The sequence below is a fragment of the Lathamus discolor genome, chromosome 8 (assembly GCF_037157495.1).
Source record: "Lathamus discolor isolate bLatDis1 chromosome 8, bLatDis1.hap1, whole genome shotgun sequence".
NCBI lineage: Eukaryota > Metazoa > Chordata > Aves > Psittaciformes > Psittacidae > Lathamus > Lathamus discolor.
This window is the reverse complement of record NC_088891.1, coordinates 19,249,235-19,273,837: the sequence shown is the minus strand read 5'-3', so window position 1 is coordinate 19,273,837 and position 24,603 is coordinate 19,249,235. Positions and strand designations below refer to the sequence as shown.

The 24,603-nt window shown below is 41.8% G+C and overlaps 1 protein-coding gene across 2 annotated transcripts in view; it reads left to right on the top strand.

Moving 5' to 3' along the window:
• The first annotated feature begins 8,637 nt into the window (after window positions 1-8,637).
• ETFA (electron transfer flavoprotein subunit alpha) overlaps window positions 8,638-24,603 on the top strand; it is a 28,762-nt gene continuing 12,796 nt past the window's right edge. The window contains exons 1-9 of one of the 2 annotated variants that reach the window (XM_065688746.1): window positions 8,638-8,720; window positions 14,603-14,752; window positions 16,449-16,530; window positions 16,623-16,705; window positions 18,146-18,245; window positions 19,457-19,567; window positions 20,687-20,788; window positions 21,549-21,617; window positions 22,639-22,721. In XM_065688746.1, the coding sequence (XP_065544818.1) occupies window positions 8,682-8,720; window positions 14,603-14,752; window positions 16,449-16,530; window positions 16,623-16,705; window positions 18,146-18,245; window positions 19,457-19,567; window positions 20,687-20,788; window positions 21,549-21,617; window positions 22,639-22,721 (819 nt within the window). In that variant the 5' untranslated portion in view covers window positions 8,638-8,681. The remainder of the gene's footprint in view (window positions 8,721-14,602; window positions 14,753-16,448; window positions 16,531-16,622; window positions 16,706-18,145; window positions 18,246-19,456; window positions 19,568-20,686; window positions 20,789-21,548; window positions 21,618-22,638; window positions 22,722-24,603) is intronic. The other variant, XR_010614699.1, reaches the window with a different exon arrangement.

The following is a 24,603-nucleotide window of genomic DNA, read 5'->3' as shown; positions in this document are numbered from 1 at the left end:
GGCAACAGCTGCGTGATGAGTTGAAGTTACGGGGGAAAAATAGTATTTTACCGCATTTTCGTGCACCTGATCCCGTGTTTCTTCTACAGCTGAACCTTTCCCACTGTTTTTTTAACCCTTCCATTCCTTTTTCCTCCCTCTTTACCCCCGGTCTCTATGGGCTTCTTGTGCATTAGCAGAAAAATAGGGAGACCACTTAAGTGGCCTTTGGCTCGGTTTTAAATTCCCAAAGACTTCACAGCGTAGCAGCACGGAGTAGCTCAAAAGGTCCAGGAAAGCTTGTAAGTGCTGGAATTGAGACTGCTGCTGTCCTGGGGCTTTGGTCCTGCCCCTCCTCTCCGCACAATTTATCTTTTGAATTTTACTCACAGAATTCAATAGGCATAGGCCAACCTGTATGGCTTGGGAAGGACATGATGACTGCAAATTTTGATTCGGAAAGGGCAGACTGTGCTCATTTTGCTCAGAGAAGGGAGGCAGGATGGGTGTTCCAGCTGAAGCACTTATTTTTTGTACAAGTCAAGCTCCCTGTAGGTATGAAACCCCAGAAGCTGAGGATGGGGAGAGGACAATTAGGGTAACTGGCTATTTGACTATTTGATCCACTCTCCTCTGCCTGACCACAGCCTCTGCTATGCCTTCGAGAACCCCAAATGTTGAAAGCAAACATTAAACTTTGCACAAGAGCCAAGGGGGTAAGCAGCAGGGCATCTGGGGTACCCACTTCAGCAGGGGCATGTGTCACCAGGGGATTTTGGCATCTCTGCCTGCCCTTGCATGTGTGAAGGTGCAGAGGTGCGGTGTGGCAATGACATCCTCAGGGCAGGGTGAGTCCACGTGTCCTGCGCCTGTGTGGCAGTGGCAGGGTGGCCATAGTGCCTGTTGGGGTTTGTGGTCTGACTGCTGCCTGCTGTTAGTGTGGCTCATTTGCCAGTAGCAGAGCCGAGCTGGGAGGTGAGTGATGCAAAGGGAACTGGAAAAGTTTGGCTGGCTTTTCAGACTGGGGTGACCCCATGGGACGGGTGATGGGAACCTCCATAGCACTGCTGTGGCTGTGGGCACAGGGCATCCTGCCCATTGCTGGGTGCCTGGCAGGGAAGAGGGTGACTTCAGTCTGAGCTGGAATCCACAGAGTCCTGAGTGAGTCAGTATCTGCATGTGTTAACAATAAAATGCAAAAATAAAATGTCAGGGTGATAGGAGAATAAGACACGTCTAAGAAAATAGCAGCTTGGCAGGGATGCTCCATGTTGCATCACCCTTTCCTCACTTGAGGGCAGGGTCCTCTATGCTATCCCAAACCTCCCACCAGCTTAGGAATAAGAAAGGTTACAGCCAAGCCAGCTAAACTTCTCCAAACTGGCACGAAGCTGTGCTGCAGGCACTCACCTGCGGGAGTACAGAGCAGACACCAGGCAGGTATTGTGGAGCTGGACTTGGTTTGTGACCGGGAAGGTAGGAACAGGGTGGGCAGCACTGCGCAGGCACTTCAGTAGAAAACTCCAAAAAAGGACTCTCCGGGGAAATGCTGAAAGCCCTGAACCTCTATGTGATGTAGGAGAAAACTTGAAAATGGCAACAGGCATAAACCCAGCCCAGTACCACCACCATTTACAAACAGGTCAATTGTTGGTACCTTTGAAGGGGAGGAAGGGAAAGCACATCATAAAACTTTAGAATAATTCAGCTCAGGAGGGAGCTCTGGAAAACTGCTTTCAGGTCACTTGGAACTGCTGGCGGTATTTGCTGGTCAAAACCAAAGAGAATCTCCTGCCGCGCAATTCCTCCTGCTGTCTTCCATGCAGTGTCCAGAGTTCGCAATCCCTTTCAGGGCAATTCAGGTTGGGTCGGTGTGAGAGCTGGCAGGGGCCGCCGGGCTGCGGGGTGAGGGCAGCTAACAGAGCTCCCTGCTCTCTGCAGAGCAGCTCTCTGGGGTTTGCTCCCAAATAGAAATACAAGTTCCCTCTAGAAAGGGGAAAGGGTAACAATTTTTGTTATTTGCAGCAGATTGCAAAGGCAGTAAATGCTGATTCTTTCAGAGCCAGCCACGGATTAAGTCCATTATAAAATTAAAACAGATGGAATGCAATTTCACTTACATTACAAAAAAGGACGGGAACCATCTGCAATAAGATTTAGCATTGCAAAGCTATTGTTATCATGTTACCATTAAAACCTTTGATGAAGGGTTTTCTTTTCTTTCATAAACTTGTTCATATGAAACAAATGTTTTATTTATCCATCTTCCTAAGATAACCATATTTAATTTACAAGATGACATCTCTCAAAAAAACAGACGGCTCTTGGTTCTAACATAACATGTAAAAACAAAGAAATGGTGTAAAACTCCCAATGTCAAACCACTAGGACTTGAATGAGGAGGATGTAGCAAAAGGAGAATTCCCTATCCATTTTTCCTCTAAAAACCATTTCCTTGTGTTTGGGGACAATGTTTGATACTGAAAATAGATAATTAATGAGATAATGGGATAGTGCATGTCACCTCCTGTCCAATGGGATTATCGGATGGCTAATTATGGACAGATTGTGATTAATGTGATTATGGATTGGATATTAATCTGATTCTGGCTTGATCTAGTTATGTTTTAGTCTGCTCCAAATGGTTAATTGGATCTGAGATAATAGAAATGCAGCTTGCACCAGATTTTGCCACATCAGTTGATGAAGTATCTTTTGATCTGGGTGGGTTGCAAACAATAAATTATTTACAGCTGTTGAGAAAATGACTCTTCCTTAGAATGTAGTCATTCATTTTATTTTCGAGAGCCTTTGAAAACAAAATCAATATCCTTTCTAAAAGGAGATGTTGACAAAAGAAAGGCACGTACATAACTCACAAACAAATGTGACGAAATTAAACAGTGGTTAACCCGGTGGCCTAATGTCTGGTGATGCATTTGAATTGCTATGTGGAGCTTTGGGCTCAATTCTTCTGAGACCAGCAGGGGTTGGGAGCATTGCAGGGGAAGAGGGCCCAGCTCTGGGGAAAGTGGTATTGCACAAGAGCTACTGCCAGCCCTGCTATTGATTAAGAATCAGCCATGGTAAAATGGCAAAGGGAACCCTTGCCATTTTTTCCCCTCCGGATAAGAAGGATTCAGACAGTTCATAGGCGCAGAAAGGACTCATTGGCCCATCTCATCTGGCCTCCTTCATACCAGACCATGCAATTGGACCCATTATTATTATTTTTTCCCCTCACAGTGAGCCTGTTAATTTATGGTTGACCTCAGTCATGTCTCCCAGAGATGCATCTGGTCTTGATGTAGCCTGCCAGTGCGGAGAGGCTGCCCCACTCCCCATGAAGCCATCCTTCTTGTGAACTACTTTCACTGAAATGGCAAATCAAGCGTGTATTTTAGATTCCACCCCAGCCACTGGATCTCCTTATGCCATTTTGTGCTGGGTTAAAGGCAGTGGCTAAGTTGTAGCATCTTAAACTTCATGACAGGGCAAAAGGTGCATCAGCCTTTGTCACCAGGAGGCATAAGCTGCATGCAGGTAACTTCACCAGAAGGTGCTCCTCTCCCAATAGGCTTTGCAATGAAGATAACAAAAATCAAGCAGATCCCGAAACACTGAAAACAAAGGTGCATTGGAGCTGCAGGACTTCCACTGAAGTGTTATTCAGTGAGCTTAAACTGAAGAAAAAAGGAAAAAGCAACTTTTCCTGAAGTGCTTGCAGGCGTGGATAGGGCCATTCCCCTGGGGCGATTTCAGGCACTACTGTCCCTGTCTCTGCTGCTTGGCACTGCTTGAGTGGGAATACAGTGGCCTCTGGATTCCTCTCCAGTAGTGTAACAAGCAGAAAAAGCAGCTACCTGTTTAAAAAATAATGCTGTTATAACCTGGCAAAGAATTTTACACGCATCTCCCATTAGTGACGAGGCACGCTGCGTGCTGGAGGACTGCAGGTCACAAAACGCTCATTGCAGGTGCCTGCACTGGGAGAAGAGCAGAACTCTCTCTCCTTGCCAACGTTGCTTCCCTCATCCTCCACACAAGCCACTGCTATTCCTGGGCAAGACAAGCTGCCTTCCAAGGCAACATGAACCTTTGCTTCCAGGAGGTATGAGCATCCCTTTTCACCCATGACCTCAGCAGAGAAGCTTTTAACTCCTCTGGTGATCTTGTTCTCTAGGAATGGGTTGCACATGTGATGTAATGTTGCTCCCTAACTCCCTCATTACTTGATTGGTACACGTAAATGATTAGCAAGTGAGAGGAGTTTATAGGAAAGGGAAAACACTTGCCTGGGGTGTTTTTATAGGCTTGGTATCAGCAGAAGGATTGTCCCTGCTATGGGGTGGTTTTGTGGGAGCTTTTGCTTATAGCCCCCACTTTGGAAGTAGGATTGGTGGCATTTTTCTCTTCTAGAAGGCTGCTGTAAGGCCTCATGAAAGACTAGCTGCTGCTCTGAAACACGGAGGTGAGTGGTTGTGAGGTGGTCTAGGCAGAGTGTTAAGCACACCTGTGGTGGTGTTTTGTTGTATTCTAAAGGAACTCAAATGTGAGACGTGTTGAGATGTAGTTTTGTGCCAGTGGGAATGAGGATCAGAGAGCAGGACCATGGGGAGAGCTGTCCCATGCTGTACAGAGGGCCCTAAATTAGTGGCTGTGGGGGTGGATTGAGTGCAGTTCCTTGGGGTGACTGAACCACCTGGGTTATGTGAGCTTGCAGTGCTTCGGCATGAAGTATTTCATCTGCAGAGATCTCTCCTGCTGCTGCTTCCAATGTGGGTTTTTGCCCTGTCCCTCCTTGCTGCTGCCCATGCGGTGCCAGGGTGTGGGTCAGAGAGCCCTGCGGAGCCATAAGCAGGTTGAAGTTGCTTTAATGTTATTGGATTTTGACAGATTAGGAGGTGAACCTTTACATGGACTGGGGAAGCTTCCCAAATGAAGGTCTTTTAATTTATCTGAGTCAGCTACCCCCAGGGTGATTGCAGGAGGAGCAAGCAAAGGATGACCCGTGTCAGAGGGGGTCATCATAGCAGTAACAAAAAATTCCTGCCTGTCACTAAATCCCTTAGTCATGAGGCTGTATTGGCTGGATTTGATATGTTTTAATTAGGAATTATGTATTTTAAGGGAAGGAAAATCTGATTCTGGTGGAGGCATGATTACTCACTTCGTTTTGTAGATAGAGCAAAACAGGTATGGGCTCTTGTTTGCAACCACATCTTCAAAAGTTTGTGTAATTTGTTATTGACTTTTATTTCTCCCCCTCCCCCAGTTGTGTGAAAAAATGTAATTCCCTTCCCAACGCAGAAATTGGGTCAGCAGATCCTAATGAAATAATCCTGGATAACAATGCACCATACAAGGATCTGCTTCCACTAATTAATGAGTAATTTTTCTCTCAAAACACAAAGGTACCCTCCTCGGCCTGAAGTGGACAGTGCCTCCAACTTCACAGGACCCATTTGTTGTAGCTTTTACCATTCTTATTACTGTCACGCTGTAGGTGGGAAGGTCAAATAGGCAAAAAAGGCTTTTTGCCACAGTTCAGCTAATATGGATCATGCTGATATAATCCCTACCTGATTACAATTATAAGCTCCTAAAACACTAGCCATAAGTGATAAAGACTTCCTTTGTGCTTGAGGGTATAATCCGCATCAAGCCAGTTTCAATAAGGATTATGGGCATCTGAAGTGTTGCTGTGGTTTTGAACCAAAATTATAAACAGAAAACATAATAAAAAGCCTGTCATGTCTCCCAACTGGTGACACTACACCTTGAAATCTGACCTAAAGGGTGGTGATGTCACTCTGCTCGTGAAAATACAATCTATGCTATTAAGCCAGAGGCATATTGACAGGATCTCTTTATTTCAAGCTATGATACAATTAGGTCAATTTTGATAGTAGCTCACCTTTGTCTTGGTCTGAGGTGTTAAAAAAGCAAACTCAAATGAGAAGGGTTTTTTTTTTTTTGGTGCTTTGGGTTTTTTAGGTATATGTGTGTTACTTCTTTTTATTAAAGATTTCATCCCCATGAGATGGGCATGCTGGAAGCTGGGTTTTTGAGCTGAAAATAGGATTATGAAATTGCATGCCATGCTTCTAATGAGTAAAACACCTTAATTAAGAAGACATAATGGCCAAATTAAGTGTGCCCAGGATGATGATCTTTTGTATCCTTATTTTGCTGCTGTTGTTGTATTAACTAGGGTGCAGATAGGGATTTCCGTGCTGCACAAAGCTTCACATTTCTGAAGAGTTACGTTGCACCTTAACCACCTCTCAAATGAGCAGTAATTTATTTATCCTCTCTTCAAACTTATGTCAGGGTCCTGTGATTTCAGCAAAATCCTTCTTCCCCTTGTCGTCATGAAACGTTTGTTTGTTTTCACCTGGTCATTTGCTCAATCCAGGAGATGCAGGGCAACCCCAGAGGCTCATTCTGTTTTCTTCATTGCTGGGGGGATGGCTGAAGGGTGGAGCCAGGCCCGGGCAGAATTTAGAGCAGCCCTGGAGCTATGCTAACCTATATAATCGGGCACAGGCCCTGAAGGAGGTTTGCTGCTTCCTTCAGCTCTTCCCTCCACAGCCATCCCTCAGGGCTTGGGGAGTTTTGGGAGCGCTCTGGGGCCAGGCAGCTGGAATACGCAGCACTGCTGCTCTTCTTGCATTATAGAGGCAACTGAGACAAACTGTTCAGATGCTGGTGTTGCTGGACCTGGTTAGCTTTTCTGTAAAGCAGGAGTACATTTTGGCATCTGATGTGAAAAATCATGTGGCAGAATACATTTTAGAGGCAATCCTGCGCCAAGGCTGTGGCAAAGCTGAGGAGCCTTTTTGATCAGTTGGCTTTTTGCTTTTTCTGGGGCGCCTCAGAAACGCAGAACGAATCGCTGACACGCTGCAGATCACCACGTACGCTGGGAAGAGCGGGCCAATGGCCATAATTGTTCAGGATGGGCTGGGGTTTTATTATTTCTCTAAACCACTTCAGCATGGGAAGGAGGAAACGTGCATTCGTGGCTTGCTATCTAGTGATTTCCGGGATGGGAAGTCAGTTGGGAATATCCACAAGCTGTGTGTGCTCAGGGCTCCTGGGCTGGCAGGCCAGCTATTCCGGCCCCTGCCAGCTTCTCCAGGACACCAGGTTTTCAGAGAGATGCAGCACGTACTTTGGCAGTGAACTTGGCCTGAAAGGTTTCGCTTCATTGAGTTTTTAAATCCTTTGCCACCTGGAAAAAATATCTGGAGGTATGGAAAACAGTGAGTCCCAGCATGGCCGGCCCCTGGGGCAACCTGGCGCTGTGGAAGGGGCAGACACAAAATGGCTTGGCTTGGTTCTAAGTAATAAGAATAATAAATAGTAATAAAAAGGGTCTAGATATTTGTCCTGGGTTGAGCAGCAGCAGTCATTTTTCTCCTTCTTAGGAGCTAGTACAGTGCTGTGCTTTGATCTTTTGGCCTTGGAACAGTGGTGATAACGCCGATGTTTTCAGTTGCTGCTCTAATGTTTGGTCTGGCCAAGGACTTTCTGAGCCTCATGCTCTGCCAGGGAGGAGGGGAGGCCGGGAGGGAGCAGAGACAGGACACCTGACCCAAACTGACCAAAGAGGTATTCCATACCACAGCACGTCATGCCCAGGAGGTAACGGGGAGTGAACCGGAAGGGCTGGTGGGACTGCAGGGTTGGACGAGGTATCGGTCGGTGCTCGGCTGGGGGGAGTGGGGCGAGTTATTGGTCGGCTGGTGTTGAGGTGTTGTATTCTTTCCTCTTGTTATTTCCTTTAGCACTATTATTATTGGTGGTAGCAGTAGTGATCTGTGTTATACCTTAGTTACTAAACTGTTCTTATCTCAACCCGTGGGAGTTGCATTCTTTTCGATTCTTCTCTCCGTCCCTCCAGAAGCAGGGGGAGGGCAAGAAGGGGGGGAGTGAGTGGACGAGGTTTGTGGTTGGGTTTAAACGACGACAATATTATTCAGAGTGAATGAGGAACTGCCCAGGGCCAAGGGCAGGGGTGAGGCAACTGTGGATCTGCCCTAGCGAGGGGACTCTGCTCTGGGTTGGTGTTACCCGAGCAGGTTTCCGCGCTGTCAGGCTGCTTAGGAAGTTTGGGAAGCATCCAGCGTCTTTGCTCTTGCTGCGTGCCAATGCCACAGGGAAGGTGGCTGGGGGGGGACCACAACACTGGTGGGCAGCCCTAGGGCTGGTCATTCCCCGGGGTCGGGATGGCAGCCTGCTCACGCTGCGTTGCCTCCCTGGCTTCTGCTGGCCCCCCAGCCGCAAATGCAGACTTTTCCTTTCTTTTTCTTCAGGAGGCACGTCTTTATTGGCTTGGGCTCGTCTGGAGCACAGGCGCTCGCGCTCCCATCTCCGCTTACTGTTTGCCCCCTTTGAAAGGCTTTAACCCTGTGTGGAAGCAGTGCGGGGCCAGACGCTGGTGCTGGCGGCCAGCCCGTTCGGGCGGGAGGGCGCGCTTGCCGCACGGGCGCCTGCCGCCCCTCGAAGCGCTCACGGGGGCGGCTCGGTCCTGCCCTGCCCTGCCCTTTGATACGGCACGGCGGGGGCCGGGGGCAGGCCGCCGGGGGCAGGGGGCGCTCTGCAGCGCTGGCCGTTAGCCCGTCGCTCCGGCCAATGGGGCGGCGGGGCGGGGCGGCGCTCTCGCGAGAGCGGCGCGGGGCCGGGACGGCGGAGCCATGTTGCGGGCAGTGGCGGCGCAGCCCCTGCGGCGGGCGGTGAGTGAGGGAGTGCGGGCGGGCGGCGCGCGCCCCCTCAGCACTGGGGCTCGGCTGCGGTCGGTGCGGGGACCAGGGTCTGTCCTCCGCCCCGGCCGGGAGGGCCCGTGCCCAGTGGGGCAGAGGTGGGGCGGGGCGCAGGGCCGAGCTCCGCCGTCGGCCCGCCCAGCAGTGGTGGCCGGGGAGCGGGCACCGGGCTCCGCCGGGGCCGAGTTCCTCCGCTGGGCCCCGCTTCTCGGCCAGCACGGCCGTTAAAAAAGTTTCCGATTGTATGCTGGGTGTGCGAGAACTTTGCAGTGCTCGCTGCAGGCAGGCGCTGGAGGTTGTTGTCTTGGACGTGATTGTGAGGGAGGTCTTGAAGTTCTCCAAGTGCTCGCTCTCGGCTGCCTTCGTGCGGGGCTATCTGAAGAGGGTTACCTTCCTTGCAGCTGGAAGAGGCTCTTGGAGTTTTTTATTGTGAACTCTATCAATGTTAGACACTTGCGTCTCAAGAAGGGGCTTTCTGGGGTTTTGAGAGGGTTAACACAGTGCTTCTCACTCATACAAGCGCAGCTGTGCATAATTGTAATGGCTTTAACTGTCACAGCCTGTGGACGAAGCTAATGCGAAACACTTGTTGCTTTTCCATATTGACCTTCATACTGCTCAGCTGGGAGGAGTACCGGGCTTTTGGAGGCCGTTTGCTGCTTGTGGCATGGTGGCCGTGTTCCAAATTTAACAAGTAGGTGAACTCAAGGTTAGTTGGAGTAGATGATTCATGAAATGCCCCTGCATACTTGGTCAGTCTTGTAGCATGCACCAGGAGGCACTCTCTCCACCAGACCTGTGTGTGTATAGCCTTTCTAAAACAGCTGAAGTTTTTGAACAAGTTTCTTTTTCAGTTCCCCAAGGCTTTTACAGGCATTACAGGAATGTATTAATTGGTTTCAGGTATGAAGAATGGCTTAAAAGGAGAGCAAAGGTAGACAAGGACATACATGATTTAGTTAATCTAACAATTATAAGTGTAACCATGGCCAACTCTCAGTTGTTGTTAGGCTGTAGGCTTTGTAGAGCAAAGGTCTTAATGATCTCTGGTGCTCCTGGAACATATGGTACTGCTGTATAAGTAATACTCCACTCGCAATCACTGCACAATTCAGTTTCATGTCCTGGTAACACGAGGTCATGTCCTTGTTTTTCAGCCATATGCATCTAAACTCACAAATGTATAAAGCCAATAAAACGTAGTGTGTGTTGTCAGTGTGTGGGTAGCAATGTGATTGCAAAAGAAGCAGAGCTAACTCCAGCACTGCTAACACTCCTACAGTTCAAGAGTGAATATAGTCTAGAGAAAAACAGGATGTGAGAGAACTGGAAAGTGTGAGCAACTAGGAAAGGTTGGAGTTGCAGAACTTTGAAGTGGGAGCTGAGAAGGAATATGAGACCAGAAGTACCCAAAAGCTTGGTGCAGAGATGGGAATAAGCCACCTAGTGAGGTCACTTTCAGTAGTGTTGTCTGTATTTCAGAACAGTTTTCTTGCTCTGATTTTTATTAGTGTCTTGAACATTAATATGGCTTGGACATAGCTGGAAAAGTTGATTCGGTAGTACAATTTTCTATTGCTGCTTCAGTTCCTTTCTAATTTTAAGTCTTTATTATGATTCTTTAAATCCTTTTTATTAGTGTTCATTTCTTTTGCCATTCTTTACAGTTTTAGTTGCATCTCAGTACAGGTGCCTTTAGTGTTGTTTTTTTAGTTAGTGTTTTCTGGAGGTAATTTCTGGAGGTAAAGAGCTGTCTCTTGGACTTCTTTTGCAGCCAGGGCTATATAAAGGCTGTAGAAGAAGTATAAGCTTTATTGCTAGCACTTCCTCCTCTATCTGAGCTTCCCAAATATATTTTCTTAAATTTATTTTAGATTGTACAGCTACAAGACTGTCTATTAATAGAATTAGGCACTGCTTTATTGCATAGGAATGTAGCCATTATCTTCACTAATACCCCAATTCCTAGTTCCTGGAGTCAGTCCTTGGGAATTTTGCCCAGTGATAATGGGTCTCTATGAGATGCATAATTCCTACCAAACAGCTCTCTGACTTTAATTTCTGTCCAGTTTGCTTTTACAGCTAAGAAAGTTAGCTCTAAAGATGCCTTTTAGGGTCCACCTGTTAGGTGCTTTTGCGTTGTAAATTTCTGTTGTGGTTTAGTTGCTGTGGTTCCGGTGGCTCTTCTGATGAGGCTGGGAGGCAAACTTAGGTCTCCTGAAGGGTGAAGTTTCTGACAGCCTATTTTATATTTGGAGCGTGGAGGCATGTAGAATACACTTGCAGAAGCTCTTGTGTTTCCTGGAAAGGCTTTCTGGCTGTCCCATGTTTTGTTCCTGTGTCTGCCATGTGTTACTTAAGAGAGCTTGTTCTGTGTATTGTGTTGCAGTGAGCATCCTTGGAGTGGGCTGCAGGCAGTGACCTATGGGCTGTATGAACTGCAGAGGCCACTGATACCTGTCTGCTCACCAAGCAGCAAGCAGAGCAACACTTTTGTTTGGGATTTCCCAGATGTTAATACATGTGTTTTGTAGCATATAAGCAGCACATCCATGTTTAAGAAGTGCTTGGCCTACTTCTGTGCTGTTCAAGTGACCTGTGTGCTGAAAGACCCACATGTGTTTGGTTTGCATTGGCATTGCTGTGAAAAGTAGATTACCTGTGCAGATTGAATGAGTACTTTGAACGTGTGGGTTATCTTTGCATATGTACTGGGCATGTCTGGATTTCTGATGTTTTGCTGGAACAGTAGCAGAGGTGTCTCTTTTTTTTTGTCTAAAGTCTAGAAATTTAGATATTATGCTTATTTTTTTCACATTCTGCTTGGAAAACATTGCTGAATTTCTCAGGTGGGAAGCTAAAAGGTGCTTAGGGGAAACTTGATGACAGATTCAGCGAATCCTTTGGTACTTTGCAGGTGGCTTAATTGATGCATACTGCACATCTAGGTGCCACTGTTTAGGCATCTGGAAGTCAGTGGCTGGTTTTGCTTTATGGTAAATGCTGTAGGGAAATGAGAAGTGTTGGAAACTCCAGACCATTTTCCTTAATGAGTGTTTATTTTATTATGAACTGAATAATTGTCTGGCGTTTCCACAAGAGAGGAAATGTAGATGTTTCTGTTATGGAGGCAACGTAGGTGCCTAACTTTGATATATATCTAAATTTAGGTGAAATAAATCTCCAGTTCTATTGGTTGCTGGCCGATGTGTTTTTCATAATTACTGATGTGCTTGAGAAGCCACTCAATTGCCTGACTTAGTAGGTTGTTTAACTGTAGTTGATGCCTTTGGATAGCCTGATTTGGTTTTCACCAGGAGACTTGTGGCACAAGCAGAGTGCTGTTCCCTCTCAATGTGTTGTTTTCAGTAGTTTGGTTGTCAGCTGTTTAGGTTGTTTGCTGTTAGCTGGGTAAGTTTATACTCAGCCTTCATATTTTATCTAGGCTTCAAACTAGGCATCCTGCCCAAGCACAGGTGGAGAAATTGTCAGTAAAATAATAGGCTGTTCTTGTCAGCTGTGAGCTGGACAAGTTACTTCATTAGGATAACTCCCTGTCTTCTTCATTGACTCATTGCAGAATCTTAGTTTTCAGGATCAAATGTGAATGGATGAATTATTCTCTGCTTTTACTGCACCAGGTTTATTATAGCAAACAAAAGTCAGTTTGGTTTTGCTTATTTAAAAACATTTGTCATGTGTTATTATATTAAAATTCAGACCCACATAGGAATCTTATTTGTCATCCAGGAATATTACCCAAGATCTAGAATGTGACTTTTTAAAAATCTGGTCTTGCCTATGTCCAGAAATATCATGCAAGTAGGCATAAAGTGACTTTCTGGTTTGCAGCTCCCACAGTTATGTGGGATTATCAGTTCAGGAATCATGCCTAGTTAATGCTGTAATATCCAGCCTGCTCAAGCAACATGCATTATTCTTACTCTTTTTGGGTTAAAAAACCCCAACAAACAAACAAAACCCACCCCCACCCCCCCCCCAAATAACAACAACAACAAAAAAAAAAACCCCATCCACCACAAACAAGAGAAACAAAACAAAAAAAAAAAAAACCAACCACTGTTTTGGTGGGTTTTTTGGTTTTTTTCCCAGTTTATTCTAGAATTGCTTGACAGGATCATATAGAGCTCCTCTGATAGTGCAGTACTTATTTAGGGAAAGGCTCATAATACAGTCAGAATTAAGTGGGTGTTTAAAATGCATGTGGCTCCCTTTGGAAATCTGAAAACTTAAGAATCTTTCAGGAGTGTGGTTCACTTTGCCCTGTAACACAACTATTAATCATTGGAAAAGTGTTTTTTTTGCCACAAAAGCATGAATTTATTCTTCAAACAGTGACTAAAATCTCATAACTTCTCTTGCAAATGTATGAAGTGTAATCAAAAATATAGTGTCTGATCTGCATTGGCAATAAATATTTTGTTACTTGCAGTTGGCTTCAAACAGTCTCAGAATCTTTAATCATAACAAGTAACCTTAAGCATAAAAGATGTAATGCAGAGAACTTCTGTAAGATTCCTTGTTGTTTTAATCCAAACAACAAATTACAATCCTGATTCTGCAGCAATTTACCTTTGTGTGTATGCATTTACTCTGTATTAGCTTCAGTGTAGTACTTGGAATTTATGTTCTCCAAGTGGAGCTTAGCATGTTGGTAGGCTTTTTGTGGTTAGGTCCAACTTCTAGCCTCTCAGATTGTCTGAAGTTTTTTTTCCCAGTTTTAAGTGGTGGGTAAGTGTGTATTTGGCATGAAGGAAGATGGGGTCAGAATATGTTTTAAAAAGCAGCATTTGGTTATGCAGTCTGTAGCATTGTGTTACTATTTGTGCCATGGTCATATTAATGAATACGTTTTGTTTTCCATGTGTTACATTACACTGTTCATAACTTGAGTGTTGATTTAGGATTTGTGTAGCATACACTGAGACTTGGAGGATAATAGTCCCATTCCCATCCCAAACCCTGTGTTAGTTTTAGTCTTGGAGGAATAATGCTTTTTCCAGGTTCACTCAGAAAGTTAGAGAGGAAAGTCTCAGCTTAGGATATTTTGGTTTAGTTTCATGGTAATTCTTTGCTTCACCCCCCACTTTTCTTTTTCCTTTCATGGTTTGCTTTAGAAGTTAAAATCTGTGTGCGGATCATGAATTGGGGAAATTATTATTTAATGACCATTAAATTATGGTGGTAGACTAAGTGGCCAAGTGTCAAATGCTTTAAAGGAGAGCAGGAGAAAAAAATGCTTACTAACAGCTCTATCAGTGTGTTTTCAGGCTGTGAGCCCTTGCTGCTTATTTGCCATCCTGCCATTGCATGCAATTTTGCCTTTTTAAATATCTAAAAAGTGTGTTCTGTAGCTAGTTTGTCTCAAACATACAGTAAAAAACCCAAACAACTCTTAAAAAAAATAATCCAAAACGAACCCCCCAAATGCGCCCAACAAACCAGCCTAACCCAAAGAAACCCAACTGGTAAATATTGATTAGCTACCCTTGATTTCCTTCTGTCTTAGTCTTGCTGGTCTAATCTTCAGTTTTCAAGGTACTTAGTTAAGGTGATCAACTGAGTTTGAGTGTAATTTATTAAAATGCTTTTTTTAATATGTTCAGTGTTTTCCTGTGGAGCTTTTAATCTAAATACAGCATGTTATAGATTGATATGAAACAAGTTTATGCCTTTTCTTTTTTTTTTTTTTTTGCACCTTATATATTGTGCTTGCTTAATACATATTATTTAGAACCAGCCTCTTGTTTGACAGCAATGTTTTACAGTTTATATAACTGATAACTTACTGTGAAGCTAAGTATCAAACTCCTCTCTTTCTCTCTTTCTTAAAGGCATTGCTGGTCCGGAGGTTTCAGAGTACGTTAGTCATAGCAGAACACAACAATGAGACTCTCACACCCATTACACTAAATACCATCACTGCGGCAAAACGTCTTGGAGGTGAAGTTTCTTGTTTAGTAGCTGGTACCAGCTGTGACAAGGTAGGAAATAGTATTTTCATACAAACAAAACAATGCACTGAAACAATACTTGGCAGCATATTGGTCAGCAAGAAAAATAATCTGTAGTGAAGAGGAACTGTTCCAGGAATTGCTAATCTGCCGGAAATGTCTGGCACTTGAACTGCTTCTCTTCTCAAGTGGAAATGTGGGCATAGATTTCATTTCACAAGGAATACCTATAATTTTGATTGTTATAAGCCTATGCAAGCAAATTTTTATAGGACTAAGGACAAATGACTTTTAAAACAATATTTCCCTGTGAAGTTCAAAATACAAATTGTGCAGTGCTAAGAACTTGAGAAGAAGTTTTGTTCAGATAGAAACCAGCAGAAATGAAACAGCTCAGTGACAGCTTCTGAGCATCTCAGTCTTACTAATCAGCTGCTAGTTGCATAGTGAGTGTATTTGCAACCTAAAATTCTGAAATGAGTGCTTCTTGACTTTATAGCTCACATCTAAAAAGGTTCTTGTGCGTTAGCTGTTGTAATTTTTATGTGCAAAAGGTAGAGACAGTATAGTTAATACATTAGTGACACTTCAGCGTGATGTATTTTTATGTGAACAGCAAAAGTACAAATTTTGCCTAATATTTTTCATACTGGGCTATTTATGAATTGTAATTCTAAAAGTAATATGTAGTATCTTATGCAGGAGGCATACTTAGGGCAACTAGTTCACAAATAGGTGTAGAAAGCTCAGTGGCTATTTTAAACTGAGACCCAGGTGTTTGAGGTGGAGATCTGGAAAAAAGTTATCTAGATCAAGAAAATAAAAAAAAAAATTAATTTTGCCTGAGATGTCTGGTTTTGTGTTTCCCTATTTTTCAACACTTGCATAGTAGAAATATGACTGGGAGTGTTTTGTTTGGCTTTTAATAGTAAGTATATGGTGTCTGTTTGGCAATGTATGTCATTCTGGGAAACAGTACTTTAGAGAGGTTGATTTTATTTGGGGTTTTTAAGTTTCTTTGTAAGAGCTGTATTGATAAGACAAAAGAGACAGCTGTTCAGATTCTGGAGCATTTTTGCTTATTCTTGTTAATTTTTGAGGGTAAACTGATACTCTGCAAACTCGGTGTTCTGGGACAATGCATGTGGTTTCTAGACAATGCTTGTAGTCCTCTGATCTGCACCACCCCTTTTATCGTTTAAGCTTCTGCAAAGCTAAAGGAAAAAAACGCATAAATACAGAATTGAAAATATACATCACATTAGTAGGCAAAGGATTGCTCCTAAAATTTGGACAAAGTTCCTAACATTGCTGTACATTTGTATTTGCGTTGTATATTCTCATGGTAGATACTGACTGATTTAAGAGAAAGTAGTTGATGAGTATATCAGAATACTGAGCAGTAATCCTCAAGTGTTACCAGCTGTTGAAATAAGTGAGATCGCTGTGTAATCCTTTGTACAGGAGGGAAGCTGTCCTAGGTTTGATTTGCTTTGTAGTTTTCATATTTACAAAATTATTCTCATTATCCTGTAAGGCAGTGTGCTGTGATCACAAGATTTGCACTTCGTTCCATCAGGTTTGTTCTGATTCTGAAATACATGTACTTTTGTGTTCCAGTTTTAACTTATCTGTAGGCTGTGAGCAATTGGTAGCAGGGACTCTTGTTGTTTGTTTGTAGTACCTGTTATAATACAAGCTAATGATAATTCATCTGTAATCATAGGTAGCACAAGAAGTCAGCAAAGTGCAGGGCGTTGCAAAAGTTCTGGTGGCTCAGCATGATGCATACAAGGGATTCCTAGCAGGTGAGAGTGCTTCTTACTCATTGACAAAAGAAACAGTGTTTATATTTGCAATTGATAGTTGTAAATTTTGAGCAATATATTTTTATCCTCAGAGGAGCTGACTCCCTTGATTGTGGAAACTCATAAAAAATATAATTACACCCACATTTGTGCTGGAGCGTCTGCCTTTGGAAAGGTAAGTAGATCAAAGTGCATAAAAACTTTCCTGTGGAAAAGGGACAGGCACTGTTGCATATAAAAGTATGAATCAGAGAGGTCAGCCACGGGCAGCTTTGAGTTTGCAAAAACTTACTAGTTAGAAACACTGTTGTCTGACTTTTATTATGGGCTGACTTGAACAAAGGAAAAGTGTAGAAGTGTTCAGCGGTAACCAGCTAGTTCTGTGTACAAAAGGCAAAATGTACAGCAACATGAATTAGCTGAAGGGATCTGAAAGCATTATGAAAATTGCAGAGTATGTTGAGATGATAATTGTAAGATTTGAATGTTGAAATGAAAGTGTGCAGACCTGTGGGAAGTAATTCTTTTTCTTGGGGGGAGTGGGGATATTGTATCTATCCTGTAAGTCATGTACGTTGAAATGTCTGTAAGTATATAAATAACAGACCCACGTCCTAGCAAAGATGGCTTGTAATGAAAATTTTTTCAATGTAATGAAAAGTTTTTCAAGACATGTTTTTGAAGAAATGTGTTTTCTAAGTGTGTGGAGAGCCTCCTTACTAACAGTCTGGTCAGCTAAACTGAAGTAAAAGGAAACTTTTGGGATCTTGCCTATGTAGGATCAACGATGCAGTCAGCCTTCCGTCTGACTACTTTCACTTCCAATCAGTATCAGTCTGTATGCTTGCATTTTTATGTTAAGAGAAATCTGTACATAACTTAAGTCTTGGAGGCTTTTATTTTCTTCTCTTTAGTTTTAATGTAAAGCATCTTAGTAAAGGTTAGCAGCTTTTCTTTTAGAGCTTACGCTCCTGTTTTTACATGCTTCATGTAAGTAAAGATGTGGGGGCCCTTTGTGTTGTACCAGATTAAGAAGGGGACAGAAAGCAAGCAAAGCTCTTGCTGTTACTAATTTTTTAATGATTTATGTTGCTGTTTTTATTCTCTTTCCCATTCCTAAGGTGCTAAGAAATTTTCTAGAGTCCATTTCAGAACAGGCAAATAACATTTTAATACAAATTTTTGAAATAATGTTTTTTGGCTCTTAAGGGAAAAGTGTGGTGTTTTTTTTCCTATTGTCTCGGGTAACTAGCTTCTAAAAAATACCCTAATTTTTTTCCCTTGGAGTGCCAAGAGTTCCAGCAATCCATCATTTTCAGTATTCTGAGCAAATTACATCTATATTCGGTTTTGAACTATTGGAGGCAAATAAGCCTCCTAATTTAAGATACTGAATTGAGGGTTTACTTACGGTAAGTCTCATAAAATGTCTAATGTTATTGCAGTAATGGGTTTTTATTTGGCTGCTAAAGCTATGTGAGTAGCCCTACAAAAATCTTAGTTGTTTGTGTCTTTGTACTTACAGCATTATGTGAAGTTTAAAATTGGGACAGCGGGTATTCTTTTATGGACCCCGTGTGTTTCACTTTGCTGACTTTTTATCTTTAACTTCTAGAATCTTATTCCCAGAGTGGCTGGCAAACTTGATGTTGCCCCTGTTTCTGACATTATTGAAATTAAGTCACCAGATACCTTTGTGAGAACTATCTATGCAGGTGGGTAATCACAAAGGCATGTGGTATTTGTGCAATAAAAGACCCAATACTAACAACTCTACATAATCCTGTTGTTAGATCATTGGAATATGATAGGAATTTTCACTTTACAATCTAATTGATGTAGCTCATAAAAATGAAATCTGGGGATGGACATGATGTTCCAAGGGTGAGAAAACAAGTGATCCTGATGATTTTTGGTACTATCAGTTAGGAGCCAGGTCTGTCACTTCACTTGATAGAATTTGGTAATCTCCTTTATACATCCTGCATTTATTTGTTAGTGTACTTCTGATCAGATTGTGTAAAACATAAGACATTAAGTTCATTGTCCAGCTTTATTTAATATGACTAGCATTAGTTCTGATTTAAGATGCCACAGGGTTATTTTTCCTAATTAGAAAGACATTAAACTAATTATTTATAGTATTAAATTGACTTAATTTACAATTCTTTTTTCAGTCCTGTTTCTCTGATGCTTGTCTGAGACTGTGTTTTAATTTTGGTATGAGCTCATTAGCTTGCTTTTCTTAATTTTGCTGTACAAGATGGTATCACGTACTAGTGTGATACTACATTTTCAGTTACATTACCAGAATGTGATTTTTGTGTTGCTCTTTTAAGTTGCTTCCCAGTAACTCACAGTTTTGAGATGACTTTGTTTATGAATAGCTGGTGTTGGAGCATTTTTCTCTTTTAGTGTTCCCTACAGCCTCCAATGTGAAGTAAATACCATGTATTTTATATTATTGAGAGAAACATTATCACAGGTAGTAGGGACAGGCCTTATTGTGTTCTCATGAATTCATGTGGCAGGATAAAAGATCTACTATGAATTATAGGCACTCTTTATGTTAAAGTAGGACACCTGTTTGGTGTTTTTTTTTTTTCTTTTCCCCTTTCCAGAATTTAAAAGCTTGTCCATAAGAGATGATCTGAATGCTTTGTATCATTCAAAAGCAGGATTTGTTATCGTACTTCAGAAGCATGGAGCTAAAAAGTAAATGAAAATGTTTATAATCTATGTTTATTAAGTGCCTGACTTTCAAGTTTTAGTTATCTAAAGCTGCAGTTTTGGAAAGTAACTTTCTGACTGTTACCTCTTCTTGTAGGACTGCTGATGTGTTTCTAATACTAACTTTATTTCTTTTTTAAAAAGCATGATATGTTTGATATTTTGTTGAATATAATGTGACCCTTTGTTTTCTTAGGAAATATTCTTTGCACTTTGCAATGTGATGAAGCAATTAAAATATTCACTGTGCGGGGAACTTCTTTTGAGGCTGCACCAGCAAGTGGTGGTAGTGCCAGTTTAGAAAAGTGTGAGTATTTGTTCTGCTATTTTGTTGCTTCATGTGATAAGAGTTTTGTTCATGGCATAGTGATGTTTTGTAGATGTATTTGTTAAAGCAAACTGTCATAATTCTAGCTTTATGATTTTAATATGGGTACTTTACACTTTTCATTGACCAGAAATGAAATTATATGTGGTGAAATCTCTTTCACTCGCTGTTTAAACCTCTGACACTGCAGTCTTGCAACTTAGTTACAGCTGTTTCAATAGCCAGATTGGTTTTCCAAGCAAGATTGGGTAAAAAAACAAAGTGGCTGGTTAGCCACAGGTTCTGTTTAATTGCTCGTATTTCAATCAAGATAGGTCACTGCAATGTCTAGCTAAATTAGTAGCAGTTTAAATTGCTTTGAGAACACCCAGTTGTTGGTTTAGATCCGTTTTAACTAAAGCAGGTTAAATTAGTATTTTAATAAAGCCAGTGTAGCTTTGATGATAGAGAAATCCAGTCACAGAATCACAGAGTATTTGAGGTTGGAAGGGTCTTCATGATAATTTAGTCCAACTGGAGCAGGTTGCCCAGGATTGTGTTCAGTCAGGCTCTGAGTAACTCTACAGATGGACACTCTGGGCAACCTGTTCCAGTGTTTGACCACCTCTGCTCTTTTCTGTGGGCCTTTTTATGACTGTGCTCTAAATCCAGCAGAGACAATCATTAGTAGTGTGCTGCATGTGTGTGGGCTCCAGACCTCAGATTTTTGTGGATGGCTTAGTACCTGCTCCCAAACCATCTTGTAGCTCCTAAATCTCTGGATGTAAGGAAACAAATGCTACTTGGTACTTAAGATTAGCATAGTGTGTTGCTTAATTGGCTGGTTTGCCTGTCTTAATAAGAATCAGATTTATTATGCTGGGTTGATATCAATGTAGTATACATCAGACCTTTAATTTTAGTGCAGGTTATACTATAGGTTACTCAAACATAACTAACAAAACAAGCTTGTAACTCGGGGACGGAGCAGTTACTGGTAGTAGGTAGAATGGGTTATGGACTGAACTCTGCATGAAGTTTAAGATCAGATTTAAAATGTTGAGATTACACATTTGATCTCTTTTCCTGTGGGTGTTTTTATTCATCTGCTGAACGCAGTAACCCCTCCACCGCCTGTTGGTCTGTCTGAATGGATTGAGCAGGAGCTGACAAAAAGTGACCGACCAGAGCTTACTAGTGCAAAAGTGGTTGTGTCTGGTGGTAAGTAGATAATATGAAAACTGTGCTATGTTGCATTTAAATAATGGTACATCTTGATTAAATAACCTGTGGCAGAACACTATAGTCATATGTTAATAAAGATATAAATATTTATGATGTAGTTCTTGCACGGGGGCCAGTGGGAACACACCCAACATGCATGTTTTGTGAAAAGGCAAAGCATGAGTTTAACATATGCTTGTAGGCTTTTTAAGAACATTGTCATATTTGGCGAGTTCCTTTAAAATTATAGCAGCATGGAGTGGTTTTAGTTCCAAGTCTGTCATGTTTAAAATTGTTGTTGATTGTGAGAGACAGTCCAAATGTTATAGTGTAATGGCTGTAATGATTTTTAAAATCATTATGCTTGTATTCTGCTCTGCAGGTATAAAGGGATGGACTGTGATTTTTATTGTATGCCTAGGGCTAAAAAATTATCCTTTAGTTATCCCACTACAGAGGCTTGTACCAGCAGAGGGAGCACAAATTAGTAAAAAAAAAAAATCCTCTGGTTTCAGAGAATGGTCTTGATGGTGCTGCGTGCAGGAAGTAAACCAGACAGTGCTGTTGTGTTATACATATGAAATAGTATTAATCGCAAAGACAAAAGCTAATTCTCCACATATTCAGTACTATTTAGTAATGTGTTGAAAACTACCCTATGCAAGTGTATATTTGTGCCTTTGCAAATACTTATGGAGAAAGTTTGTGTAGACAATAAAAAAATCTTAAAGCATATTATGTTCTTTTTTCTTTTGAGGGAGAGGCTTGAAGAGTGGTGAGAACTTCAAGCTGTTATACGATCTTGCGGATCAATTGCATGCTGCAGGTAAACTTGTTTTCGCTTTTTTTTTTTTAACCCTGGTTATGTTTAAAAAGGTCACATGAAAGCCAGTGTTCATATTAAGGTCTTTTATTTTCATGTCTCAAAAAAAAGGTATTAAAAATCCCATTAGTTTAGAGTCGTAGGTAAAGTTTTGTCTTCTGGTGGCCAACTGTGTATTTAAAATGCTTATGCATGAAGAAGAATACGAAACTATAATATGCCCTGTCCTTTTCAAATTTAACAAGTGAAGTTGTGTAAATTAAAAAATGGTCTTAGCTCACTTTGAAGAGCTGGTATTTTTTTCATACATCCTCTCATACTGCTCCTTTACAGAATCCATTTTGCAGCTCTTGTGCTTTGACTGGCTCTGTCTTTGCTATGCTTTTGTATCAACAGGAGAAAACTGACCCTGTACAGTGTTTCAGCAAAATATTTTAAGTAAAGGTTGGGAGAGGTGAAGGAACTGCTTGCATTAACACTTGAACTACATTAGTTTTAGATTTCACATGTAAAAATAAAATTGTAGTTCTACATGAATAGCTTTGTAAATTGGTGGCTTCGCTAACTCAATGTCTGTGTGGCGTTTTCAAGTTTCCTTTGATATTTCTCTTTACTGTGTCTGACTTCTGAGCTCTTGCAACAATGTAAGATGGCACATGTGTTCTATTCAAACTGGGGAACATTATGGGAAGGCATTTATGGGAAAATCCTCTTTTTGACAAAGCAACAAGAGAAAATAATGGAAATATGCCAGACTGAAATCCTTGGGTTTAAATATATGGCCCTCTAGTACTGGGAGTAAGGATTTCCTGTTGCTTATGAAGTGCATTAGCACTTAGTATTTGGAAGTTTCAGCCAGTGGTATAGAGAGGGATTACTATAAGAGCTTTTAAGAGGGAAGTTTCTGAATGCATGCCCTTTGAGTGTGGGACTCTTCAGTAAAATACATGTGCTTTTATGGTGATAGAAATTTGGCTCGCTAATATTTTAAAAGAAAACATTAGAAATATTTTCTTTCAACTAGTTGGAGCTTCCCGTGCAGCTGTTGATGCTGGCTTTGTTCCTAATGACTTGCAAGTCGGACAGACGGGCAAAATAGTAGCACCAGTAAGTACAGAAATCTCTTTCGTGAAAGAGCTGGGATATTTTCTAGCATGCATCTTCCTTCAAAGCAAATGCTTAAAAATGAGCCAAGTCTTAATACTGAGCCTAGCAGGAAAATCTTAGTGTGCCTGTTGTGATACTGCCACTTGACTGTGCCTTTGCAAAACTGCAGCAGCAAGCTGTGGTGTGAATCTCTGCCGTGGGTCAGTTGCTGGATTCTTTCATAGTTGCTTGTGCTGAGCCTTTTTAACTTTTTCACACCTCTCACTGATATGCTAAAACATGTCGTTAGCAATATAAACTTGAAACTATATTGGTATGTGGCTTGATCTCTGGGGAGCGTGGTTTTGTTTCATTTACAGGTGATGATTTATTGTTTAAACTTTGGTAACCTTAGCTGGGTTATTGCAGTACATTCTAAGCAAAACTTTTCATAAGAAATGAAAGTGCAAGAAACTAAAGAGAAACAATCTACAGGTTGGCTGCTGTGAAATATAAAGAAGGGCATATTCTCATAAGCAGCTTACTGTTGGGAAATAACCCGCTGCTTATCTTTTCTGCTATGCATCCTGATACCACAGGGGACTAATTCGTCTCCCTACATTGTTTTTCTCTATGATGGGCTTTTCTGTCATGTACAAGTCTGAGACTGCCTTCATTGTTCTTGTGACCTGGGTCCACAGGTAAAGCACACTTGAGCATTTGTATGTAGGAAGGAACAAATATAGCGCATCTCAGTGTGGGGTAGAATGTGTGCTAGCTAGCACATACTGAGATGCAGTGATCATGGATGTGAGTAGAATTGTGGCTAAGAACATGGGCAGGTATGTCAGTCTGTCAGATGTACACTTTGAGCTACATAATCGAATAAACATTTAGCCTTTCAGTTCTCTTTGAAAGTGTATGGCAACAGAAGGCACCAAGGCAACTTCTTGTTTGTTAATGGTTTAATGAGAGCAGAAATGGAGCTGCTGGAACTTAGTAGAGAAACTTGTCATATTTCAATTGCTGCATTTGCTAAATCCCAGTAATATAAATAGTACTAAAAACCTGTACTTGTCCAAAGTCTTGATAGGATCTGAAATGTTTTGCTGTTGTACCATTAAGAGCTGCATATTCAGGAACTTGAAACCATGACTTATTTTTCCAGTAATGCATCTAATAGAGTTAAGCAGTACTTGAAAATATCAAAGTCAGGAGCCTGCAATTTCTGGAGTCTTGTCAGTTCTGCTTGCTGGGTTGTCTTGAACAAGATGATTTGTGCTTCTGAGTGTTTCTGTCTTGAAACGTGGATAGAGACGTTTGCTGCTTGGTCCTCATCAGAGGCCATTTGATGGTAGCCTTGTAGGGCTAAGTAGAGCTGTTTTTAGGCAAACTAGTGTTTAATCTATAAATTTATATGATGGCTAACTGCTACAAAAAACAGCTTCTGAGAAACAGAACTATTGATAAGACTTAAGGTCCATTTGGTTGCGTATTGTGTCCTTCCAAAATCTTGGTAACAATGATTTTAACCTCAGCTCTGGAAAGAAATTGTGAGGCTTCAGAGATGATAAATGCAACCCTAACTCTTTTTTCTGGTGATCTCTTTCTTTAGAGACTGGTATGCAGTTGTTACAGGTTTTTTGGATGTAGTGCAAAACAGCTGTAGCCTGCAGTTAATACTTCCCCTTTGCTAAGGGAACTTCTGTATTTAAATACAATGTACTTTGGATGAGACAGTAGGCATACGGTGCAACATATTGCAGCTGTAGGTCTCAGCAAGCTAATCTGCACTAACTCAGTAAGTGTAACTGTAGCACGTGCAATTTGCAGGTTCTGAAGGCAGCAGAGCTGGTAGCACCAGGCAATCTTTAGTTGGTTGTTACATAACCAAACCTTTGAA